Source organism: Pleurodeles waltl, chromosome 3_1 (genome assembly GCF_031143425.1).
Source record: "Pleurodeles waltl isolate 20211129_DDA chromosome 3_1, aPleWal1.hap1.20221129, whole genome shotgun sequence".
Classification (NCBI taxonomy): domain Eukaryota; kingdom Metazoa; phylum Chordata; class Amphibia; order Caudata; family Salamandridae; genus Pleurodeles; species Pleurodeles waltl.
The window spans coordinates 654,100,501-654,121,511 of record NC_090440.1 but is presented as its reverse complement, the minus strand read 5'-3'; the positions used below and the strand labels follow the sequence as shown (position 1 = coordinate 654,121,511).

Below are 21,011 nucleotides of genomic sequence, written 5' to 3'. Positions count from 1 at the left end.
TGGAACTCCTTTGGCTCCAAGGTGAGAGATGTAGGAGTTGATGCTACTGTTCGTGGTGTGTTAAAAGCTCAAGTAGCAGTTTGTGCTGACCGCTGACATTCAGTAAAAGGACGTGGGTAGCTTGACCTCTCCACCAGCAAGCCTTAGATTTTAAGCCCAGTTGTGCAAGAACAAGCATATCTCAATCATGCTGATGGATTATAAAGGCTGCCATGTCACAAATATATAGAGGAAAACACAGTGATGTTCACAGAAGGAAAGTGGTATCTGTGGTTACACAAGACCTATCCAAAAGGGAAATAGCAGCATATTTTGCGAGTATAGTGAAGGTTTATCCACATAAGGCATTTAAGTATTCAGCCTGAACTGCTGAAGGCCCCCTTAAGCATCATGTTCTTGGGCATTCTGTTCTTTCTGTGTATTCGACTGGCAGGTACAACAGCACAACAGATTTCAAAGTAAAAAAAAGAAAGAACAAGGACCTACACAAAAGGTGTAAAGACAACAGCGAGGCCTGAATCACACAAGAATGGGTTCTCGCTAATGCCCTGTCTGATCAAAGTTTAATATTATCAATACTTATCCGCTCAGTCTTAAAAATTAGGAAATCCTACTGAACTGACAATTCTTCACCTCTTTTTTATTAATACATTTGATCATTCTATTGAGGTTTTTAATTATTTATCTGGATTTATTATATACTATGTAAGAATTGTTGGCTTTTTTTTATACAGTCGAATAAAGATTTTATGACTGACTGATACTTGACGCCCATGTCCAGTCACCGTGTGCTTGCTAAACCGCATGATGCAAACAGGGAGTTACAGTTTTAAGTGAGGGGTATTCAGTAATAGATTGCAAAGTAATTAATAACGATAGCTGAACATGACAACTCTGTTTTATATGTAAACCTTAATTTTAAAAAAATGACAAAAACAAAACATGATACAAACCAGCTGAAAGATCTTTTATTTTGCTCGGTTTCATGTCATTTTGCCAGCCATGAGTGCTTTCTGTACAGTCGGGGACATAAGTTCCCTGCTTATGACAGGTCCAAGGACACTCTCCTCTGGGAGGCGGACTCAGTGCTCCGCCTCCTGCAGCTGGGGTCTGAAAAGTTGTCCATTGAAGCAATTATTTGTTCCTGTGGAGTCACACAAGTCCTACCGAGCTAGGACAGATCTGTGAAGCCAGTGCAGGTCTGCAGAGTGCAGTAGGAAGACGTGTGGATTTTGGTGGGATGCCTTGCAGAGATGCAGCAGATGTAGTTCATAAAAGCTGGCTTGTAAGACAGAAACGGGAGAGCGGGATTACTGACATACCTGTAGTGCCAACTATTTGCAGCTACAGAGTTTAGGCGCTCTCTGCTCTCAAATTCTTCAACCCCAACGGTTCAGAAAGCTTGTTGCACCTCCCTGCCTCCGAGGAAACCCTGCAGCTGACAGGTTTCCATTTAGGTCACACAATGAAGGGGAAAAAGAAAAGAGACAAAAATTAGATGCAAAATTATTTTATTTTGTTTCCGGTGAGAGTCGATCATCTATGATGTAACAAAACAGACAAGATTAGCAATAAAAAAGTACAATTACAACAGGCTTGTCCAACAAGCCATACACACGAGGGACTTAGGTGGCTAACCAGATGCAGTTTCGATTTCCCAGTGAACTGTGGGCTTCCTGGAGGATCACCGTCATGCAAACATCTCCGTAAGCACAGATACCTACACTCCTGACATTCACGGGCCTTTTATTTTTCCGAACCTTTCACACCTCACTCAAGAACTGGGAGTTTGGAAGGTGTTTAAAGGGTGGGGGCAATGTGTAGCACAAACAACCATCTACTGAAAAATCTGCTCTGCTCTTTCATTTCTGATATTTCTAGTTGAACAACTAAGGCATTTCAGAAGAGCTAGAATTGTCAATTCTCTCGCGGTCAGAGTTCCTCTACAGCTTCTAGTTAGCAAGCATGGAAATGGGCTTTGGCAGGATTTTTAAAGGCCCGTTAGCTCATAATTGCAAGTTAAAATGCCCATCCGTCCAAGAGAAAGGCTCCTCTGTTCAAAGCACCTGATCACTCAAAAAGCAGCAACAAGGACTGGCCAACAGAGGAGCACGGGGCTTCCACATGCATGTCAATACTGTCAGCTGCACGTCAGCACAGTGTAGACTGACTAATTGTTAATCTCAGAGACTAGTAAGGGGTTCCGCACAAACAACAGAATTTTGGCGGTGAGAGATAAGGGCAATGTATTAATTTGGCAGCTATACATAGTGATAAGAGCATTTTGCTCAGGGGACAGACAGTGGAACTGGGCAGGATGCTTAAACTTTAGCAATGGCAGTGACTGGCAAGGTTACCGCACCCACTTCTTAACAGCTGCAATGGCAGTGTTCCATAAGAGTTCTATGTCTATTCAATACTGGAAGTTCGCCACCACTGCAGAGCACGTCTTTGCAAAAGTTGTGACTCCAGTGACAGCAAAGTGCAATCCCATTTTCAGTTTCATTCACCATTACTCATCTCACTGCACTTTTTTCTCCTGTGTTGGGGCGCCATACAAACCTATCCTCTCTACCGGGCCTGCGGGACCCTTCGCCACCCAGCTTCAGGACCGGTTGCTGGCTTCGACTCCGCGTTTTCTGTCTGGGGCTAGACAGAGTGTTGATCTGCATTGCCACAGGCGGGCTTCAGGTTCCACTTCACAACCATGTTTTCTGGTCATTCCCATCTCTTCGCCCATAATGTTTCCTTGTCTAGAAATGCTGCGGCACAAAGATTCTGAGCTGCCAGTCCAGTGAGGGAATTGCTTATGCTGAACTGTCCACCTTGTCTTCACTGCACAGGGTGCATAATGGTACTTTCACCACTGCCTAAACATTGGCCATGGCAGTAAAAGAAGACCCACTGCCTAGTTTGAGTAATCTTCAGAAAGGGCATTTACCTCTGGTCTGAAACGGCACCCACTGTCCAAACAGGGTATATATTGCTAATGGTGAGTAGGGACGTGAACACAGAGAGTAAGTGCCATAGACGGTACTGAAACGGTAAGGCACCAATGCGTGCACCTGGACTGTCGGTTACTGTTTGACTGCTCACATCTTAGCCCACATCCAAGCAATTCCAGACCAGAAGAATGGACAACGCCCTAAGGAATATGCTCTAATGTGTGTATGTCATTACAAATGTAATATCTCAGTATAAGGTTTCTGAAAATTATGTAATGCACGCAGTGATACCTGCGTGGAGACATTTTGGCCTTTGCTTTGCTTTCAAATTTGTACATTCAGAATGGAGGCTAGTTTCTTTTTGTTTCATTCCCATTTTTTTTATTCTAAACAACATGCTTAACAGACAGGCACGTCTGCCGGCCAGGCAGTTCCTTGCCCAAACACACTTCACAAGAGCAGAGGAGACAGCTGTCCGTCAACCCGAGGCTAAGTGAGGAGCTGATCCTGCATAGATGCCTCCAGCTCATCCACTCAACGTCCAGCTCAGGAAAGGAAGCAGAGCTGACAGAACAGCGTATTAAGACCCACAGAACAGAGTCTTTCAGTCAGGCTGATCGCGTATATATTCTTCATAGAAGACCCAGCAAGACCCTATGAGTTAAGCCTACTCCACTCACTGCATGCTGAAGGAGAAAACACAGTCCCCACATTGGATAGCGTTATGTACAGTTATATGAGGCCACCAGTCTTGCACAACCCTTTCAGATAAAGTGCAAATTAAGGGACGTTGCCAGCATCTTACGGAGTCACTTTGGCAAGGAACGTGCCAAAGGGCAGTGCAGAACTCTATCCAGGCAAGGGATTGCTATGTTAATAGCAGCCACCTTTGCCACCATGGACGTGCCAGGCACAGCACTGGAGGTGGCACTTGTTAATGCTTACATCTGAAGAAGGGATCAAGGAACAAACCATGATGTCAAGGCGCTCCATTGAGCGGTGGTCCATGATGGACGATAGTCTCATTGCGGGTAAAAATCCCTTCACCCTCAAATAATAGCTTGCTCGCGGCCCAGTTTGGCAGGTTATCAAATGACATATATTAATAAGAGGCCTCAGTCTATCCGACGCTGGCTGATATCCAAACATTCAGTGCTATCACACCTAGTAGAGAGGGCAATGGGACACAGAATCGAACTGTTCAACAGTAGGTCCTCCGACAGACAGGCTGATAAGTTTACACCGCTGTAGAGGACTTCCAAAGGCAGAGTCTTAAAGACACCACCTGAAGGGGGCATGGGATAGGAAGGCAAATCTTCCTGTAGAGCCTAATCCAAATCTTTCAACAATCAACCCCCCACCAGCCCAGAGTGTGACTGTGTGGAGTTTGTGAAGCTGTGCACCTTGACTGGTAATGCACAGCCTGGTTTGCATGCTCACCATTTATAATCTGGTTCACTTAACAAATCTTCCTTTTGCAAAGGGGAAGAGAAGGAATTTAAAATTAGAAAACAAACGTATTCCGAGCTGTGTCTCTCCACCACCCCACCGACACAGCGAACACAGCAAGCCCAAAAAAAGGGAAATAGCTATCCCATGAATTAGTACTTTCAACATACTCCATCCATGCAGTTCATTTCCCACCTGGTCACGTCCAGGCTGTTTTCCGTGACAGGACTCCTTTAAAACTGTCCGGGTCAGTCTCTCCAGGCCAGAGCGACTGCTCCAAGCTAACCAGAAGTTCCTGGTGGTACTGGCGGATGTTAACAGGGAAGCGGGCCCTCACCATCTCATAGGCTGCCAGCAGTCGCATGCTGCGGCGCACCATAAGGTACTGGATGACACAGGTGGGTGCAAGTGAGTAGCCATCTCGACAGTGAACTAATACCCGCTTTTTCTTCTCTGCAGATGCCTCCAGGCAGTCATTGACATCGCCAAAGCCACGAACACGCAAGGCAGCACATTCACTCTCCGGTGGCCCCTGGATGGCTACCTTCAGTCGGGACCAAGTGTGGCGCCCGCCACGGGAGCAGGTGCAAGGGACCACACTTGGGCTATGGTTCCCAGGTAAGCTGCTCATGTCGATGATGCTGTCAATGCCATGCAGGCAGAGCGCTCGGCCGCTGTAGGCTGCGTTCATGTTTCCCAGGTAGATGCAGTCTGTCACCCGGCCTATGATTGGCTCTGAAAACTGGAAGTGCTCCGGCCTGTACCCTGGGTCCTCCATCTCTTCTGGCTTTGGGTGTCCCTTTCGACTGTAGCCAAGGAACGTTTTGGAGCCTGTGCGAGATGGTGGTATGGAATCTTGCTCAAAGCTGCCATTCCATGATGGAGGAGAAAACAGTGAGAACCGGCTGGATGTCTTTGCCTTGGAAGCCAGCTCAATAGGGCTGGATGCAGTGCTCGAGCCTGTGGCACAGAAGAGTGATGCTCTCTCCAGAGAGCCTGTGCTATTTGCAGCCCCGCTGCTATGGGCCTGCTCCATCTGTGAAACAAGAAAACAAGTATTACGGAACACAGATGAGAAACTATTTTAGACACTCCTTTGAATCATACATTTGAAGCCACAACGTTCATGCAACTAAGCCGGATGGGGCGCACAGAATGCGGTGCTCAGTCAAAACTTATTCTATAGCAACAATCTAGTGGAGATTTCAATGTGGACGATTCTCTGCATGAAAAGCCACCCTTCCAATTACCATCCAGCTAACGGAGGTATGAAAGGATAATACTGTGAAGATTTTATCAATGTTAATCAATTGTAAGAGGGAGTGGAAAACTACAATCCCAGCATGCATTGCAAAACTCTTAGTGCTGAACTAGGGTGACCACCCGTCTGTAAATTTCACGGACTGTCCGCAATTTCGACCTGCTGTCCATTGTCTGTGATGAAAGAATTAACGGACGGCATTTGTCCGTAATTTTAGCCTTTCACCTAAAGGGCAACGGAGGCAGGGCGAAATTACGGGCAGATGAGTTTCCCCAGCTGGGCTGGAAGGCAGGGAGTCTCCTGTGCTCTGAGGGAGGAAGGGGCAGACAGATAAGAAAAGGCCTTCTTGCCAGGGGGTCTCCTTCCCTAAAGACATGCAAATGTGGGCAACTGGTAAATCTGCAAATACAAAGAGGCTTGAAAACCTGCATTGACTTTACTAAAAGGAGTCACTTGAAGTTTTCTGGTGGCAAAGATATTTCTTTTAGAGAGGTATTGTAATGGTGTTCCAAGGTGAGCTGTGGAGTGTGTGGTTTTAATGGAGTGTTATACAGTTTATACCTAGTGCTAAAAAAATGTATATTATTCAAATCTGTATTTGAGAAGCACTTTTATTTATTTTTTAACCAAAATGTATTTGCACATTTTGTAGCAGCCTTTATTATGATGTAATTGTATTTTTCACAGTTCTTTCAGGTATTTTGGTACCTCATAGTACTGACAAACACTGGCAAAGCAATAGGTCTCATCTACGAAAGAGTTATTGGCTTTGCTAATGTGTTTTAGCCATGTTATACACCAGAGTAGCTGCTGTTCAGCATGGCTTAAAGCTAGTGGCATAGTGGTGGGGAGTGGAGTAGAGTAGCATAGGAGCAGTGGCGTAGAGCCCAGTGGTGCAAAGTACAGTGCAGTTGTTTACAGTGCATTAGTGTAGAGTGCAGTGGTTTAGAGTGGAGTGGCATGGGACAGAGTAGAGTGGCATAGAGTACAGTGGAGTAGAGTGGCATACAATAGAGTGGCAGAGAGAGCAGTAGTGTAGAGTGGTGCAGTGGCATAGATTGCAGAATAGACACGTTGCAGGGAGTGCAGTGGTGTAGTGTAGAGTGATGCAGAGTAGAGCAAAGTGCTGTAGAGTGGAGTGATGCAGAGTAGAGTGGCATAGAATACAGTGGCATAGAGTACAGTAGTATATAGTACATTGGTGTATAGTACAGTGGTGGAGAGTGCAACACTGCAGAGTAGAGTGTCAGTGTAGTGATGTAGAGTGGAGTACAGTGGCACAGAGCAGTGGCGTAGAGTACAGTTGTACAAAGTAGAGGGCAGTGGCATTCAGTGCAGTTGTTTAGAGTGCATTGGTGCAGAGTGCAGTGGCATAGAATGGCATAGGGTAGAGTTACATAGAGTGCAGTGGAGTAGAGTGGCATACAATAGAGTAGCAGAGAGTGCAGTAATGCAGAGTGATGCAGTGTCAGAGTGAAGAGTAGACTCATGTGGCATAGATTGCAGTGGTGTAGAGTGGTGCAGAGTGGAGTATTGTAGAGTAGAGTATAGTGCCTAGAGTGCAGTGGCATAGAGTAGAGTGGTGCAGAGTTGCAGAGTAGAGTGTCAGTGCAGTGGTGTAGAGTGGTACAGAGAACAGTGGCATAGAGTACAGTGGTGCAGAGTAAAGGGCAGTGGCATACAATGCAGTTGTTTAGAGTGCACAGGTGTAGAGTGCAGTTGCATAGAGTGGCATTGGGCAGAGTAGAGTGGCATAAAATGCAGTGGCATAGAGTATATTGGTGCAGAATGCAGTAGTACAGAGCAGAGTGGTGTAGAGTATAGTGGCGGCCAGTGCAGTGTTGCAGAGTGTCAGCTTGCAGTGGTGTAGAGTTCATTGAACTAGAGTGCAGTGGTCAGAGTGGTATAGAGTACAGTGGCGTAGAATAGATTGTTTCAGAGTAGAGTGCAGTTGCATAGAGTGGAGAGGTGCAGGGTAGAGTGCAGTGGCATAGAATGCAGTGGCACAGAGTGCAGTGCATAAAGTAGATTATTTCACAGTAGAGTGAGGTGGCTTAGAGAGGAGAAGTGCAGGTTAGAGTGGAGTTGCATAAAGTGGCATAGAGTGTGATGGCATAGAGTAAAGTAGTGTAGAGTGCCGTGGCATAGAGCGCAGAGGTACAGAGTAGATTAGAGTGATGTACAGTGTATTGATATAGAGTGCAGGGGCATAGAGTTGAGTGTTACAGAGTAAAGTGCATTAGCATAGAGTGTATTAGCTTAGAGTACAGTGGCGTACAGTGCAGCGTTGCAGAGTGGCAGGGAGTGGAGTTGTGCGGATTGGATTGGTGTTGCCTAGACTGGAGTGGTATGGCGTGCAGACGAGCAGAGCGCAGTGGTGTAGAGAGGCGTAAAGTGCGGTGGCTTAGAGTAGAGTAGTACAGAGTAGAGAGGCATAGTGTGAAGTAGCATAGAGAGCAGTGGCATAAAGTGGAGTGGTTCCGAATGGAGAAGAGTGCAGTGGCATGGAGTGGCGTAAAGTGGAGTGATACAGAGTAGGGTGCAGTGGTGTGGAGTGGTGCAGAGCAGAGTGGAGTATGCATGGTGTGGTAACACACTGCCATTACAGACAACACATTTGTGATTGAAATGACCATTACATTTGCACAGATATACAGTTTTTCAAATCAAACTTTTCTGTGCACAGACGATGATGTGTGGAAATTGCATCACCTAATGCAATGATTTGTTTTAATCATGTAAAGGTATTTGTTTACAGCACAGTTCAGAATTAACAAAAATGTGCTTGATTTGTACTTCTAATTCTGATATATTCTGAAGTCTATTTAAATGTTGTCATGTGATAGAAAAAACTCTTTCCTAACCCCAGTATCCAGCAAGATTGTCGCATAAATCCTCTCACTTTGAAGTCAGAGAAAGGAAAGTAAACACTAAGCTCCCACTGAAGACAGAGCCTGACATTTGACTTTGTTCTTTGAATGCACAGCAAATATGATAAGATAAGAACAAGATTTACAGGCCTGTTTACAGAAAGGGAGCACTTGGCAGGATACTGTAAATAAGGTTTTGGCAAGGGAAGGGACGAATTCAAGCTGCATAGCCTAAAACAAATAAAGCCAGCAAATTGAAAGCAACAAATTGTGAGTTGCAAACCACAAGGCCAATGGCAAGCAACGGGCAGAATACATTCACAAGGAAGCACTATGAATTTACTTAAAGTGACAGCTGTGGGATACTTTGTGGGGAAAGTCCAGTATTTTGGTCCATATCTTGCAGAGGTTTGGCTACATCAATCACTGAGGTAGTATGACAAGAAGACCTGGAGTGGTTTCCATGTTGCAGGATAGGTCTGTACACCCATTCTATCAGTTTGCCACCATTTCCTATGGTGCAGAGCTTCTGGCACACCTCTTGTAGGGTTAGTGCTAGGTGGCAGACATGAAATAGGGCATTTAATGATTATTTAAGGTGGTTGTACGTAAGGAGTTGACCAGGGTGAAGATGGTAGTCTGCCACAAGGGTTTGGAAATTTAGTAGCTCACTGTTCAGAAACAAAGTCCCCAATTTTAAGACACCTGCAACATGCCACTGATGGAGTTGCTCTGAGCACAGCCATTCTGTGAGAGTGGGAAGGCTTAGCAAAGGTAGTGCAGGAGCATAGGGTTTCTTTGTGTCAGTGAGTTTACAGGTTCTGGCAAGGCAAGAGAACGCCATGCATGATAACCCCGGATGGTGATCCGTAGAATGGTCAGTAGGAAACAATGAGCACTGCATTAAGCCTTCCTTAAAAGTCTTTACTGGTAAACCCCATCTCATGCAGGGAGGTGGGCAGAAAGCCAAAGAGCCACCCATTGAACCTCTGCAGCTGAATAATAGCATTCTAAGTCCAGAAGACCTAATCCACCCGCAGTCACAGTTAGCTTTAGAGTGGAAAGAGCTCCCGATGGCGCCGCAGCGACCAAATCAGAAGTGTTGCATGTCTGAAGAAGGAATGAAGGACGAGCAGGGGAAGGTTTGCAAAATAATACTATCATTGGGGTAGCACACCATCTTCACTAGTGCCACGTGGCCTCTACAGAAAGCAGAAGAGAAGACCAAAAAGCAAACTGGGCTTGGAGGGACCGTTCGCTCTGCCGAGATTTTCATCCTGGAAATCAGTGTAAGAATGGTAGATATTAATCACTAGGTATCAAAAGGTAACTGGTTACCAGTTCAGTCTGAGATCTAATTGTATATGAAGGCGAAAACAGTGCCATATGTTAAAGAAACACTAATTAAATTTTAAAATTTTAAAATTGTGTTTGTGCAATTTACATCCCAAATATTTTGAAGATTCTATGTGTACTTGACACTTAGGGATAACCCAGATCTCTAGTTTGGCTTTTGCTCAATTTCAAAACCATATAAAGACATGGACAAAGCGGGCAATTGCCCTGCACAACTTTGCAAGGGGTCTGGCCCCTGCTCACCCTTCACAAGCACTAACAGCGGATCATTGCACCAGAAGAGTTTGCCAAGGTGGATGGGTGTTGATTGTTCAACCACTTGACAGTGCCCCTTCTGTTCCGCTCCTGTGTGCAGAGACAACTCCCCAGGTACCAAATACCTTCAAATAGTCTTGGTGGACCCATCTTGTCTGATTTTAGGAATTGTCCCACCTTGTTCTTCTCTTCTTTATTTATCCAGTTTTTAGCAACAACCCTTTGAATTACTTGCTGTGGATCTCCCATTTGATCTCGATTTCATCCTACTCTTTTATTATCTTTGATTGGTAGTCCGAGCTCCCATTTCTGAGATAAATGTAGAGTCCCAAACATACACTCTAATGCAGTGAGACTACAGACAAGTTATGGGTACATCACATCCTGTCATTAAGTGTGAGACTGTCACCCACACCATCTGCCCTACCTCTTAAAAAAATGTTTTGGTTGAAAGTCCATGGGCGGTTGGGGTAAACCAGATGTTTTTGTTCAATTTGTTTAAACTAGCTTAAGGTAATTACCTTAATGTTTCCCAAACTGTTTGCCAAGGGTTTTAAAATGTTCAGAAACAAAATCAAAATGTTGCTGTTACTTTCTCTTCAGGAAAGATCGGGTAGATTTGGGTAGGGGTGATGGCCTTGCCGTGAAGGGCATTAATGTACTACTGAACAAGGACGTAATGTGACACCTGAATGTAGCATACCAGGAGGCAATGACAAAAGGTCCACAGTGAATAAATAGTGCTATGTTAAAAAAGAGTAAATAAATGCACTAACAACATAGTGAGGCATAGCCTCTCTTGCGTGTGTCTGTAAAACGGACGTTTGTTCTTGAATTTTTGTCCTGAATTTTGACCCTTTGTCCTGAATTTTTGTCCTGAATTTTGACCCTTTGTCCTGAATTTTTTACAGTCCTGTCCAGAATTTGCCTCGGTGCCAGGTGGTCACCCTATGCTGAACGTTTAAGAGCAGTTTCAAACAACACTTTTACAAGCACATGAAAACATGGTAGTCAGCAATCTGCTATAGGAGGTAACATTTCAACTCTCATATTAATAATATTTGATAGTATTTATATTCACTTGTAAACACTGATAACTGGGTTTTAGATAGGCAAAAGGTAACTTGAGTAGTCCCGAAAACAAAACTAGGGAAAACAAATCCTATAAAAGTTAGCAGATGGCAGAGAGTTATGGCCACTGACGTATAGGCATAAGGTGGGGCTTCCGTACTTTAAGAACAGTTTAACAGTACTTAAACCGCCTCTATTGTCTACATTACAATACGGAAGAAAACACTTTTCAAACTTGAAAGTGTTTAATCTAGACAACGGAAGGAAATAAAGATCGGTCTTAAATTTTAAGGTTGAGACACCCGGGTTTTTCAAAAATATGGTGGCTCTTGCTAAGTAGGGCTCTATTGCCAAGGATAAGCTTATCTTATGACCTAATATTGGGTACAGAGTACTCTGTACATTTCTGGCTTAATGAGGGGTCAAATGGAGTGGTTGTGGAGCTAACTGGTTAGAGGACAGCATAATTATTAGATTTACAACTTCAGGAAAGTTGACTATTATTTGGATGGGGCAAGTGGACACCACAAAATATAAGCGCACCACCTGCTAGATGTCACGCAAATTAACTAAAATAAATCTGTGCTCAATCCCTAGTAACGTGACACAAAGCGGTCACGTTTAAATCAAAGGCGACATGTACATATTTGGGCAGTGCCTGCACAGTATAAAAAGCCACACCAAACACAATAAAATTCCACAACCAATTTTGAAATAAAGAGAAAAAGAGATATTATTTACTAGAAAGGGCTTGGAGCCTGTTCACTGTTTACCAATTGTTAGCTTCATTGTCACACTAATTTGCTACCTCCTAATTGTGCAGCATGTGCTGGCTTCATTTCCAGTTCTTTGGTCTGCAGCATGAACCAAGTACCGCTTGCTTCATCGTGATTAGTGTCCTTCCTCTTGTGTTACTCTGATTGAGATACTATTTTCTTTCTTCTTCTTTCCATGTCAACCTTTGTTGTGTCTTCCCTTCCATCCCCCATCCAATTGTCCATATTGCTTTTTCCCTCTTATCCCCACACTCCTGTTGTCTGTGTTGCTTCTTCCCTCCCATGCCTACCTCCTGTTGTCTGTTGCTTCTTCCCTCTCACCCCCTGTTGTCCATGGTGCCTCTTTCCTCCCACCTCCACCGTCTCGTTGTACATACTGCCTATTCCTCCCCGCGCCATTCACCTATTATCTGTGTTCCTCCTCCCCCTGCCATCAAAAAATAAAGGTGGTATAACGTGAACGGCTCTGGCAGTGAAATAGTGTTATTTTTAATTTTTAGCTTCCGTTTCCAGATGTCCATGGTGCCCCTTCCTTCCCACCCTCCCTCCAGTTGTCCGTACTGCCCATCCACCATAAGAAAAAAAAAAAGCACTATGAAAGGGTCAAAGCTGGCAGCATCATAGTGCTTTTTAAAATACATTTTAGCCATAATTCTGAGCAGCAATGCTGCTGTATAACATGGACAAAAGACAGTAGCAAAGTCAATAGCTATTGCATAGGTGAGACCTATTGGCTTCGCCAATGCTTGTTATCAGAGGTGCTGGGAGCTTCTGTCTGGGATGCAGCTGAAATTTAATCCAACGCCGTGGAACTGTTGATTGAATACATTTCCCCACAGGATCCCCTGAAGCTCTGGAAGAAAAGTTTTTTAAAGTTTCAAATCTTTCTTCTGGTGCCCAAACAACCACAAGAGTATACAACAATTCTAAGGATCCCAAGACCACGGGGGAAGGCACAAAGGGACTCTCAGGATGTCACCCAGAGGCCAACAGCAAAGCAAAACCAAAGCCAGTCGCCACTGGCCAGCTGGGGACTTCCCTCTTGCCCAATTGAACCTTGCAGTTCACTTTTTTTGTTCTACTTAAAAGAGGTACAAGGCCCAGTTTCAGGGCTTCTCTAAGATCACAGACAGCAAATCCAGTCCTCTTCTAATCTTCTGCAGGCCCAGAAAGCAGAAGGTGCCTTGAGGTGGAGCACTTATGCAGGGGTAACTTTTGGCCACTCCCTAACCAATGGGGTAAAGGTTTGGCGGTGGTGGGGGCAACCTTACCCCTTTTTGCGGAAGTTCATTTTTACCCTACTGTAAAACAATTCCATGGTGCCCCTCAATAACAAAATTCAAGATGATAAAACCCTTCTCCCTTTGTGCAGAGCCTGTTTGCCCACCCAGAGGTATGTGGCCAGGGTAATGAGCAGTCCACCTCTTCTGGGGTTATTCAAACCTGGTTCTGGGGGTGACTTTCCTGCAACTGGGTTTGATGCCAGCCCGAAGATGGCAACAAAAGCTGAGGCCTTCCAACAGCCACCTTGCATTTGCTTGTGACAGGGCACTTCTTTAAAGATAATTAAGTTCCTGGGTCCACCCCAACTGGTCTCTCTGTAGGTGGAAGAAAATGTCTACTCACTACAAGCCACGGTCTTTGATATGGGAGTAGTTTTTACACCTTTTCCACATCTAACTCAGACCCAATACAGGCTAAACAGTTGCTGAACAGCTAATGCCTTTCACCCTCCTGCAGCTTTAGGCAGGGCAAAGATAACTTTCTGGAAGATACATTTTCCATTTATTTATTTGATAAAAACCCAACATAACCAGTGGATCGGACTATTAATAAATAGAAAAATAGGTCTTTGAACAGAGTCGTTAGCTAGTACAGATCAAATGTTATAGATTAAACTGTGTAATCTATACTTTGTCTTTTCCTATGTACCAGTTACACCGTGACTAGTGGCAATATAATTTTGAACCAAGTAACTGGGTGAACATGTCATTTCTAATGTCACACGTCCTATTTTCAAATATTATGTATCCTATCCAATGGGCAGCAAGGTGTCCTTCAGGGCTGTCTAGTTAAGTACTTTAAAACAAGGTATTTCTATCTGACAAACGGGTGATTTTGACGGATCTGTGTAGCAGGGTTCAAGCTGCCACAGTCAGGCTACACATGAAGGGCCTGAAGCCATGTTTTCACTGCCACAAGTGGCATTTAACTGTCCATGTGAGGGGTGTATTTCTGCACCATAAAGTTTGGTCTTATAGAAAACTTAAATGTGCCAATCAGATTGAAGTCGATCTTGATATGTTTTAAGAGTAATAGCACATACTCTGGCACAGGATATCAGTGTCTCAGTGTTAGAGTTCAAGGTTACCAGCAGGTGAGTCCCAAAAAGAATAACAAAATCAGGGGTAACCACATCACAAAAAAAGGGTCACTTTGCAACAACAACTGTATGCAAGTATATACACTGGGTAAGGGAGGCTGCAGAGCAGGGTGAACGTGCAGGTTAAGCAGAGTACACCCCCCTGAATGAAAAACATACTTTAAATTGTTCAATCTCATAAGCAAGCGCAACATCTAAGCCTCACTACAAGACTACAAAGGAAATTCAAATACTTTATGCGAACCCAAAAGAAAGGAAATTGTTGGTATGTAAAAGTTATATTTGCTTTGTTTGTTTCATTCATTTTTATCTTCTCTATTTTACATTAAAAACAAAATAAATGTAAAAAATGCAATTTGAACAACGAAGATGGGAAAAAGCCTTTACAATGCAGCAATTAACATACAATACTTTTATCATGAATCCATTACAACACGCATGCCTTTAACGTGCAAAATTGTACCATGCATATGCCTTTATCTGGCATGCCATTACAACGATAATGTAAGTATTTCACAGGTAATTGCTGAACATATATCAGGGTAAGGGTGTTTTTAGGGTGGGTTAGGGTATTTGGGTGCCAAAGGTAACTTTAGTGCAGGTAGGAGTATTTGGGAGGCAAGGGTATTTTTAGGTTTTAAGGTGGGTAAGGGTATTTGGGTGACATAGGTATTTTTAGGGTTTAGGTTGGGTAGGGATATTTGGGTGGCAATAGGGCTGGTAGGGGTATTCGGGAGGCAAGTATATTTAGGTTTCAGGGTGGGTAGGGGTATTTGGGTGGGAGACAAGGGTATTTCTAGGTTTTAGGGTTCGATCTGGTAATATAAACACACACACACACATATATATATCGAAAGACAGAAGGTTTATACTTCACTGCAAAATACTTACATTTTCGCTGCAAAGGCATATGCGTGGTAACATTTTGCGTGGTAAAGGCAAGTGTAGTAAAGGCATATGTATTGCAATGGACCCGTTGTAAAGGCATGCATGGTAATGGCATGTGTGGTTCAGTCACAAAAGCCAGAAGATAGATTCTTATTGCATCACTCCTGCTCTAAAAGTGTCCACTGTTATACTGGATTACTTTTGAATTGTATTTCCATTCATTTTCCTGTCTTCCCTATCCCTCCTCTCATTATCAACATATGCATGCTTTCCCACTTGTTTCTCTTCTGCTCCACCTTAGGGGTATGACAGTGTTGATTTTTGCTCTGGGGCACTATGCTCTACTTTTCTGATCATCCCGTTTTCTTTGGTCTGTTCCTATCTGTTCTTTTGCACCTACTTTCCATTTGTTTTTGGCACCGTGACCATATAATTTCATAAACGGGTATCTCTCCATATTATTCATTATGCCTACACTACTTCAGCCAGTTCCTTCAGCAATTTCTCAAACTTGGTGGCCTGATGTTTCATCCAGTATCATAAATCACATATTTTACTGCTGAGAGAACTATTAAAACCACCTCTTTGCATTGTTCAACATCTTCGACACTCCCTTCAAAGCCAATGCCAAAGTTGTTACTGTTAACTCTAGATAATTACATTTAAGGTGCAGCACCTTTCGTCAAAAATGTTCCTAGCATTTCTGTAGCGAGACACACCTCTTTAAAATATGACTCGTGCCACCTGGAAGCAGAACACATCTTCTGCACTCATCTATCACTAGCTGTGATCCAACATGTATCACTCTGAAGTGTGTGAATTTAAACATGGCCCCTATGCCACCTACTTGTAATTATCCAGTATGCTGTTTGTTAGAACAGGAACGTTCCTCTTCATGGGAAATGGGAGTGCTCCCCTGCCGTGGCTGACGCAACGTCTTGTAAATTTGCATCCTGACCTTTTTTTCTTTTAGCAAACCTCGCTGATATGCGAATCTACTGCAAACATTGAAGCTTAGGCCTGTTCATGGGGACTCCAAGTCGTAGAAGCTCCTGGGTGGCCTGGAGTGGTGCACAGATATCAGACTACTGCCCAGGTCGTGAGTTGTTGACATACAGAGGTGATGGCAGCATACCCATTCCTGTAGACCGATAATGCTGAAAGACATTTTCAATATTTCAAAAGTGAAACCTACCAGCCCCACTCGTGCAAAACTCTGCTTCAGTGTGATACCCAGACCGTTGTGCTGTTTTCCTTGTGCATGTCGAGTGCTTGTATGTAAGGGTTGGACGGCAGCAAGATTCTATATTGACCACTTACCATCAAGTTAGTCATAACAATGCCAACCTCACAGTACAGGGCTTTCACATAGCAACTCACACTCCACGCACTCCAAGATGATCATAAGGGTGGATACCATTGCAGACTATGAGCAAAACAAACACTCACTGAACAATACAGTCATTCTTTGGGGAAGACTCCAGAGCAGTGCTTCCCAACCTGTGGGCCGGGGACCCCTGGGGTTCCGCGAAGCCTCATTAGGGGGTCCGCGACTGTTTAGAAAATGTAATAATATTAGGTTCCAACTATCAGTAATGACTCAGTGAGGGTCCCCGGATTCCAATAATGATTCAGTGGGGGTCCCCGGGCTCCAGTATAGATAAAATGGTGGTCCACAGAAGTTAAAAAGTTGGGAACCACTGCTCCAGAGCATACATGAGAGGGGTGTGTATGGCGAATCAGCATGGAGTCAGGAAGGTCCTGAGAGGACACTTGAATGACCTAGAGAATGAAATACTGGCACTCTTAATTTACAAACATCAACCTGGCTCCAAAACTCTGGCAGATATCTGGGCTCAGCTGTTGAAACTTAACAGAGCAGCAGACCGGGAGGTGAAACACCTAGGCAAACACAATAGAGTGAGAATATATGACAAGGGAGAGCGGTCAGGCAGGAAACTGGCAGCCCTTGTATCAGAAAACATATAGTGCAGATTAAGGCAGACAAAGAAGAGATTGTTTTTGGGGCTGAGCATATTCTTAAGAAAATGAGTACACATTGCACCACTTTATCTCCAATAACCCCAGCGCCCACCAAACGTTTTTGCACAAATATCATTAGCATGGCTAGACACCTCCATAACCATAGAGGCGATAAAGTGAGTAATCACTAGTATGCCCAAGTGCAAATCAAATGTAGTAACTTCTCAAGTGAATTTTAATCCTAACTCCTAGACTGCAGGTGATGTAAGAGGCGCAAACTGCTGGTACTGTACCCCCCTCTCTCCGAGAGGAACTTCTCACTTCCCTATTATACCCCACAAAGCCTCAGGATCGCTGTGAATAATATCAGCCACTCTTGCTCATCTATAGAGACAGTATGATTCATGTGAAGGTAATGGTTAACAAACTGTTGCAAAACTACCAGCCAGTCCTACTAGACCAGGCAGGATTTATTCCTCAAAGGTCAACAGCTCACAAAATTCGCAGTCTATTTGCTTTGAGGCACCAAATTGATCCGCAAGTTGATTGCCGTGGAAGTATTCCTCGACACCACTAACGCATTTGATTCATTAGAAGGGGGAATTTCTACTTGCCCTACTAGTCAGAATGAGAATGCAACTGAACTTTCTGATCTGGGTTCAGTAATTGTACCTTAACCCTGTTACAAGACCTCGCCTCAACAACCTCCTCCCCTCTCCAGAGAGGCATCCGGCAAGGTTGTCCGTTTTTCCCCAATCTTATTTGCCATGGCCCTTGAACCTCACCTGCACAATTAAGCTGCACGCTACAAAGGTGCCCAACCAGCAATCTAATTATTTCTCTGAATAGATGACATCACACTGTTCCTTCACATGTTACCTTAAACTGTAGCCTGGTCATAAGTGAATGCCCTGCATTTGGGCAGTTGTCGGGATGATCTATAAACTGGAATTAATCAATGATATTAGCACTCACACCTGGCACACTACCACTTCTTTCAAGTCTCTTTATGCTGGTTTACAACCTCAATAAAATACCTAGGCATCTGATAAAGACAAAAATACTCTGGAAAACTACAGGTTAAACACTGGATTCCTCTCCCACTATCACTAGCAGGCTTATTAGCCTTGATCAAAATAGCCATCCTCCCCAAAATACTCTAACTTTTCTTTAACATCCACATCCCTCTAAAACAAAATTTCAAGCACTTGCACTCCTGCATGGTAACTCCGGAGTGGGCTGGGGGATCATCCCAGGATTAGATGCTAGTTTCTTATACTGGTGTATGATCAGGGAGGTTCTGCTGCATCCAATCTTAAATTATACTAAAATTGTGCACAAGCACAATTTGCATATTACTGCCTACATCCACTCCTGTTCATGATGCCTGTGGCATCAGGATGAAAGAACAGTCCGCATTACTGAGAACTCGGGTTGAGCGGTGCCCTCTATGGAGTTCAAGCACCATAAACTCAGTGATCTGCACCCTAATAGCTTGGGGCAAGTTCTGTAAGAGAACCACACACCCCACCCTGTAGGCCCCGGAACAACTGATAAGCCACCACCCCTTTCATCTGCTCGCAGATGAGCATAAGATTCTTACACAATTATGGAGCTGGGGGCTTATTAGATGGGAGGTATGCTCTGAGGGGATAATTTTATAGAGGACTCAACAATCACAGTCATGCATCGCAAACGTTATGCACCTAACATCCTACAACACTATAAACTCCACACATCCTGCAGAGCGACCTTTTCCTCCTTTGCTCAGGAAATCCTGTTTGCAAAATGGTGCTACTCACCCTCAAAACAAACAAGCATACTGTCATCAGCATATGCAATTCAGTACGGGAGGAGGATCCCATCACTGCCCAGTAGTCAAACTGAAATGGGGAACACACCTTCAGTGTCCTAACTCCGACAAAGAATGGTGCTTCCGCTGGGGGCAGACGGGAACTCTAGCCCCTGATCCAAGGCTCCACTTCATCCACTTTAAGCTCCTTTATTGAGTGAACAGTATGCCGTTAGCTCAAATGTGGTATTGTGACGGATTCCAAATGCATGCAATGTGATGCCCCAGTAGCATCTTTCCACTGTCTACCTTGCAGATACCCTGAAATAAAGACTGGCTTGAGATCTTTGGCCATGCCTCCACCCTGCCTGAGATAAGGCATTTGCCTTCCTCCATGCAGTCAATACTGGCATGTCAGGTGGCTCTCCACAGTGGCCTTTCTGTTGGCCAAGCGCAGAGTGGCATGAGTATGGGGCCAGGACCAATGACTTCCGGTCAAGGCCTGGCTGGCAGTTCTAAGAGTCCAACAATCTACTGGAGACTTACCATTTTACACTTCCTCCAGCAAACAGCCCTAAAGATATAGGGGTCCTGCTACAAACTTTCCTAGTAAACAACACATTGCCATTCCTGACATTACACGCCCATCAACCTAACCAATGGATGACTAAAGATAGCCTAAACATACTGCTGGGAACTAAAAGACACCTTAAGTATTGTGGAGAATTATAGTATGTCATCTATTATTCAGCGTCAAGATGCCTACGGTTGAACGTGTGCTTTACAAATACATGTTATGTTATGTTAATAGTGGACAAAAAGGTGGAACCCAAACTTTCATCACTTTCTTTCAATTCCAAGTTTTTCTTTACTAAAGATGGAAGTGCTCCACATAAAGAGCTGCAGTGATCACAGCTGGTGACTGCACGCCAGTCAGACTCTTGGAGATGTGGGGGGCATCAGCTGAAGTCTGCAAACTTTCCAGAACAGCTGTGCCTCCCTATAGGCTCTAAGCCCACCTGCATACTCCGAGAGAGAATGTACTAACCTGGTCCAGCAAGAGGCAAGGCTGTCAAGGAGGAGAAACCCAGCTGTGCTCCCAGAATGTGGAATACCCAGAAAAGCCTACTTGTACCAGGAATGTAACTGGCTCTTTGTCAACGTGTGAGGGCTTAACCGTGTATAGTTCATGTCCATAACTTACTATCGCTACCAAGGACTACTGTGCTGGTCATTCACATTGGCAAGATCCAAAGGGTCAGGTCGCTGCCAGCAATCCAGGGCTTGATGACGACCCAAGGTGCAACTCGACAAGTGCACCACCAGCCTTTGAGCAGTGTCCCAGCAAATAGCTAACAGAGGCACTGAACTCGAGGCTGTATCTTCAACTTGCAAAGCTAAGTCTACACATTAGGGAGAATAATGGTTGCTAGTGTGAACTCTTTTGCTCAAGAACGAAACAAATGGACTTATCGGTTTACTAAAATGGTAATTGTTGCAGAACAATGAAAGTAAGCTCGAAACTGTGTTCATTTTTTGCCTGTGACCTTTTATCGCAGATAACACAACGTAACTATTGTGGAAACCATAGGAGCTGTGTTAGACCACTGCCTACACTGAGTATTATCCGCTAGTGCCCCACAGAAATGTTTGTAGAACCATCTACCTAAATCCACATTACTGTGTGTGGCATTTTGTTGTGCTGATATTACTGTGAAAGAACTTTTTTTTTTTTTTAAATAAGAAAAAGTATTGGAATGGACGATAAGCTATTGTGCATTTTTTTTTGGCAGTTTGGCCTTTTGCCCACATCCCCCTCGACCCACCCCCACCACAACCGCCTGTGGCTAGTCGCTCGCTAACCTGAGAGAGTCACGTGTGGAAAGGGTGTACTTGGCCCAGTTTGCACAACCACAGTAGGACGCACCCAGGACAAAAGAGGCAAATGACCCCAACCATCACAGTTGTGGCTGAAAAGATTT

The 21,011-nt window shown here is 44.2% G+C and overlaps 1 protein-coding gene across 1 annotated transcript in view; it reads right to left on the bottom strand.

Moving 5' to 3' along the window:
* Nucleotides 1-1,494: 1,494 nt before the first annotated feature.
* LOC138284421 (uncharacterized) overlaps nucleotides 1,495-21,011 on the bottom strand; it is a 68,542-nt gene continuing 49,025 nt past the window's right edge. The window contains exon 5 of the mRNA XM_069223166.1: nucleotides 1,495-5,430. Within this exon, the coding sequence (XP_069079267.1) occupies nucleotides 4,594-5,430 (837 nt within the window). The 3' untranslated portion in view covers nucleotides 1,495-4,593. The remainder of the gene's footprint in view (nucleotides 5,431-21,011) is intronic.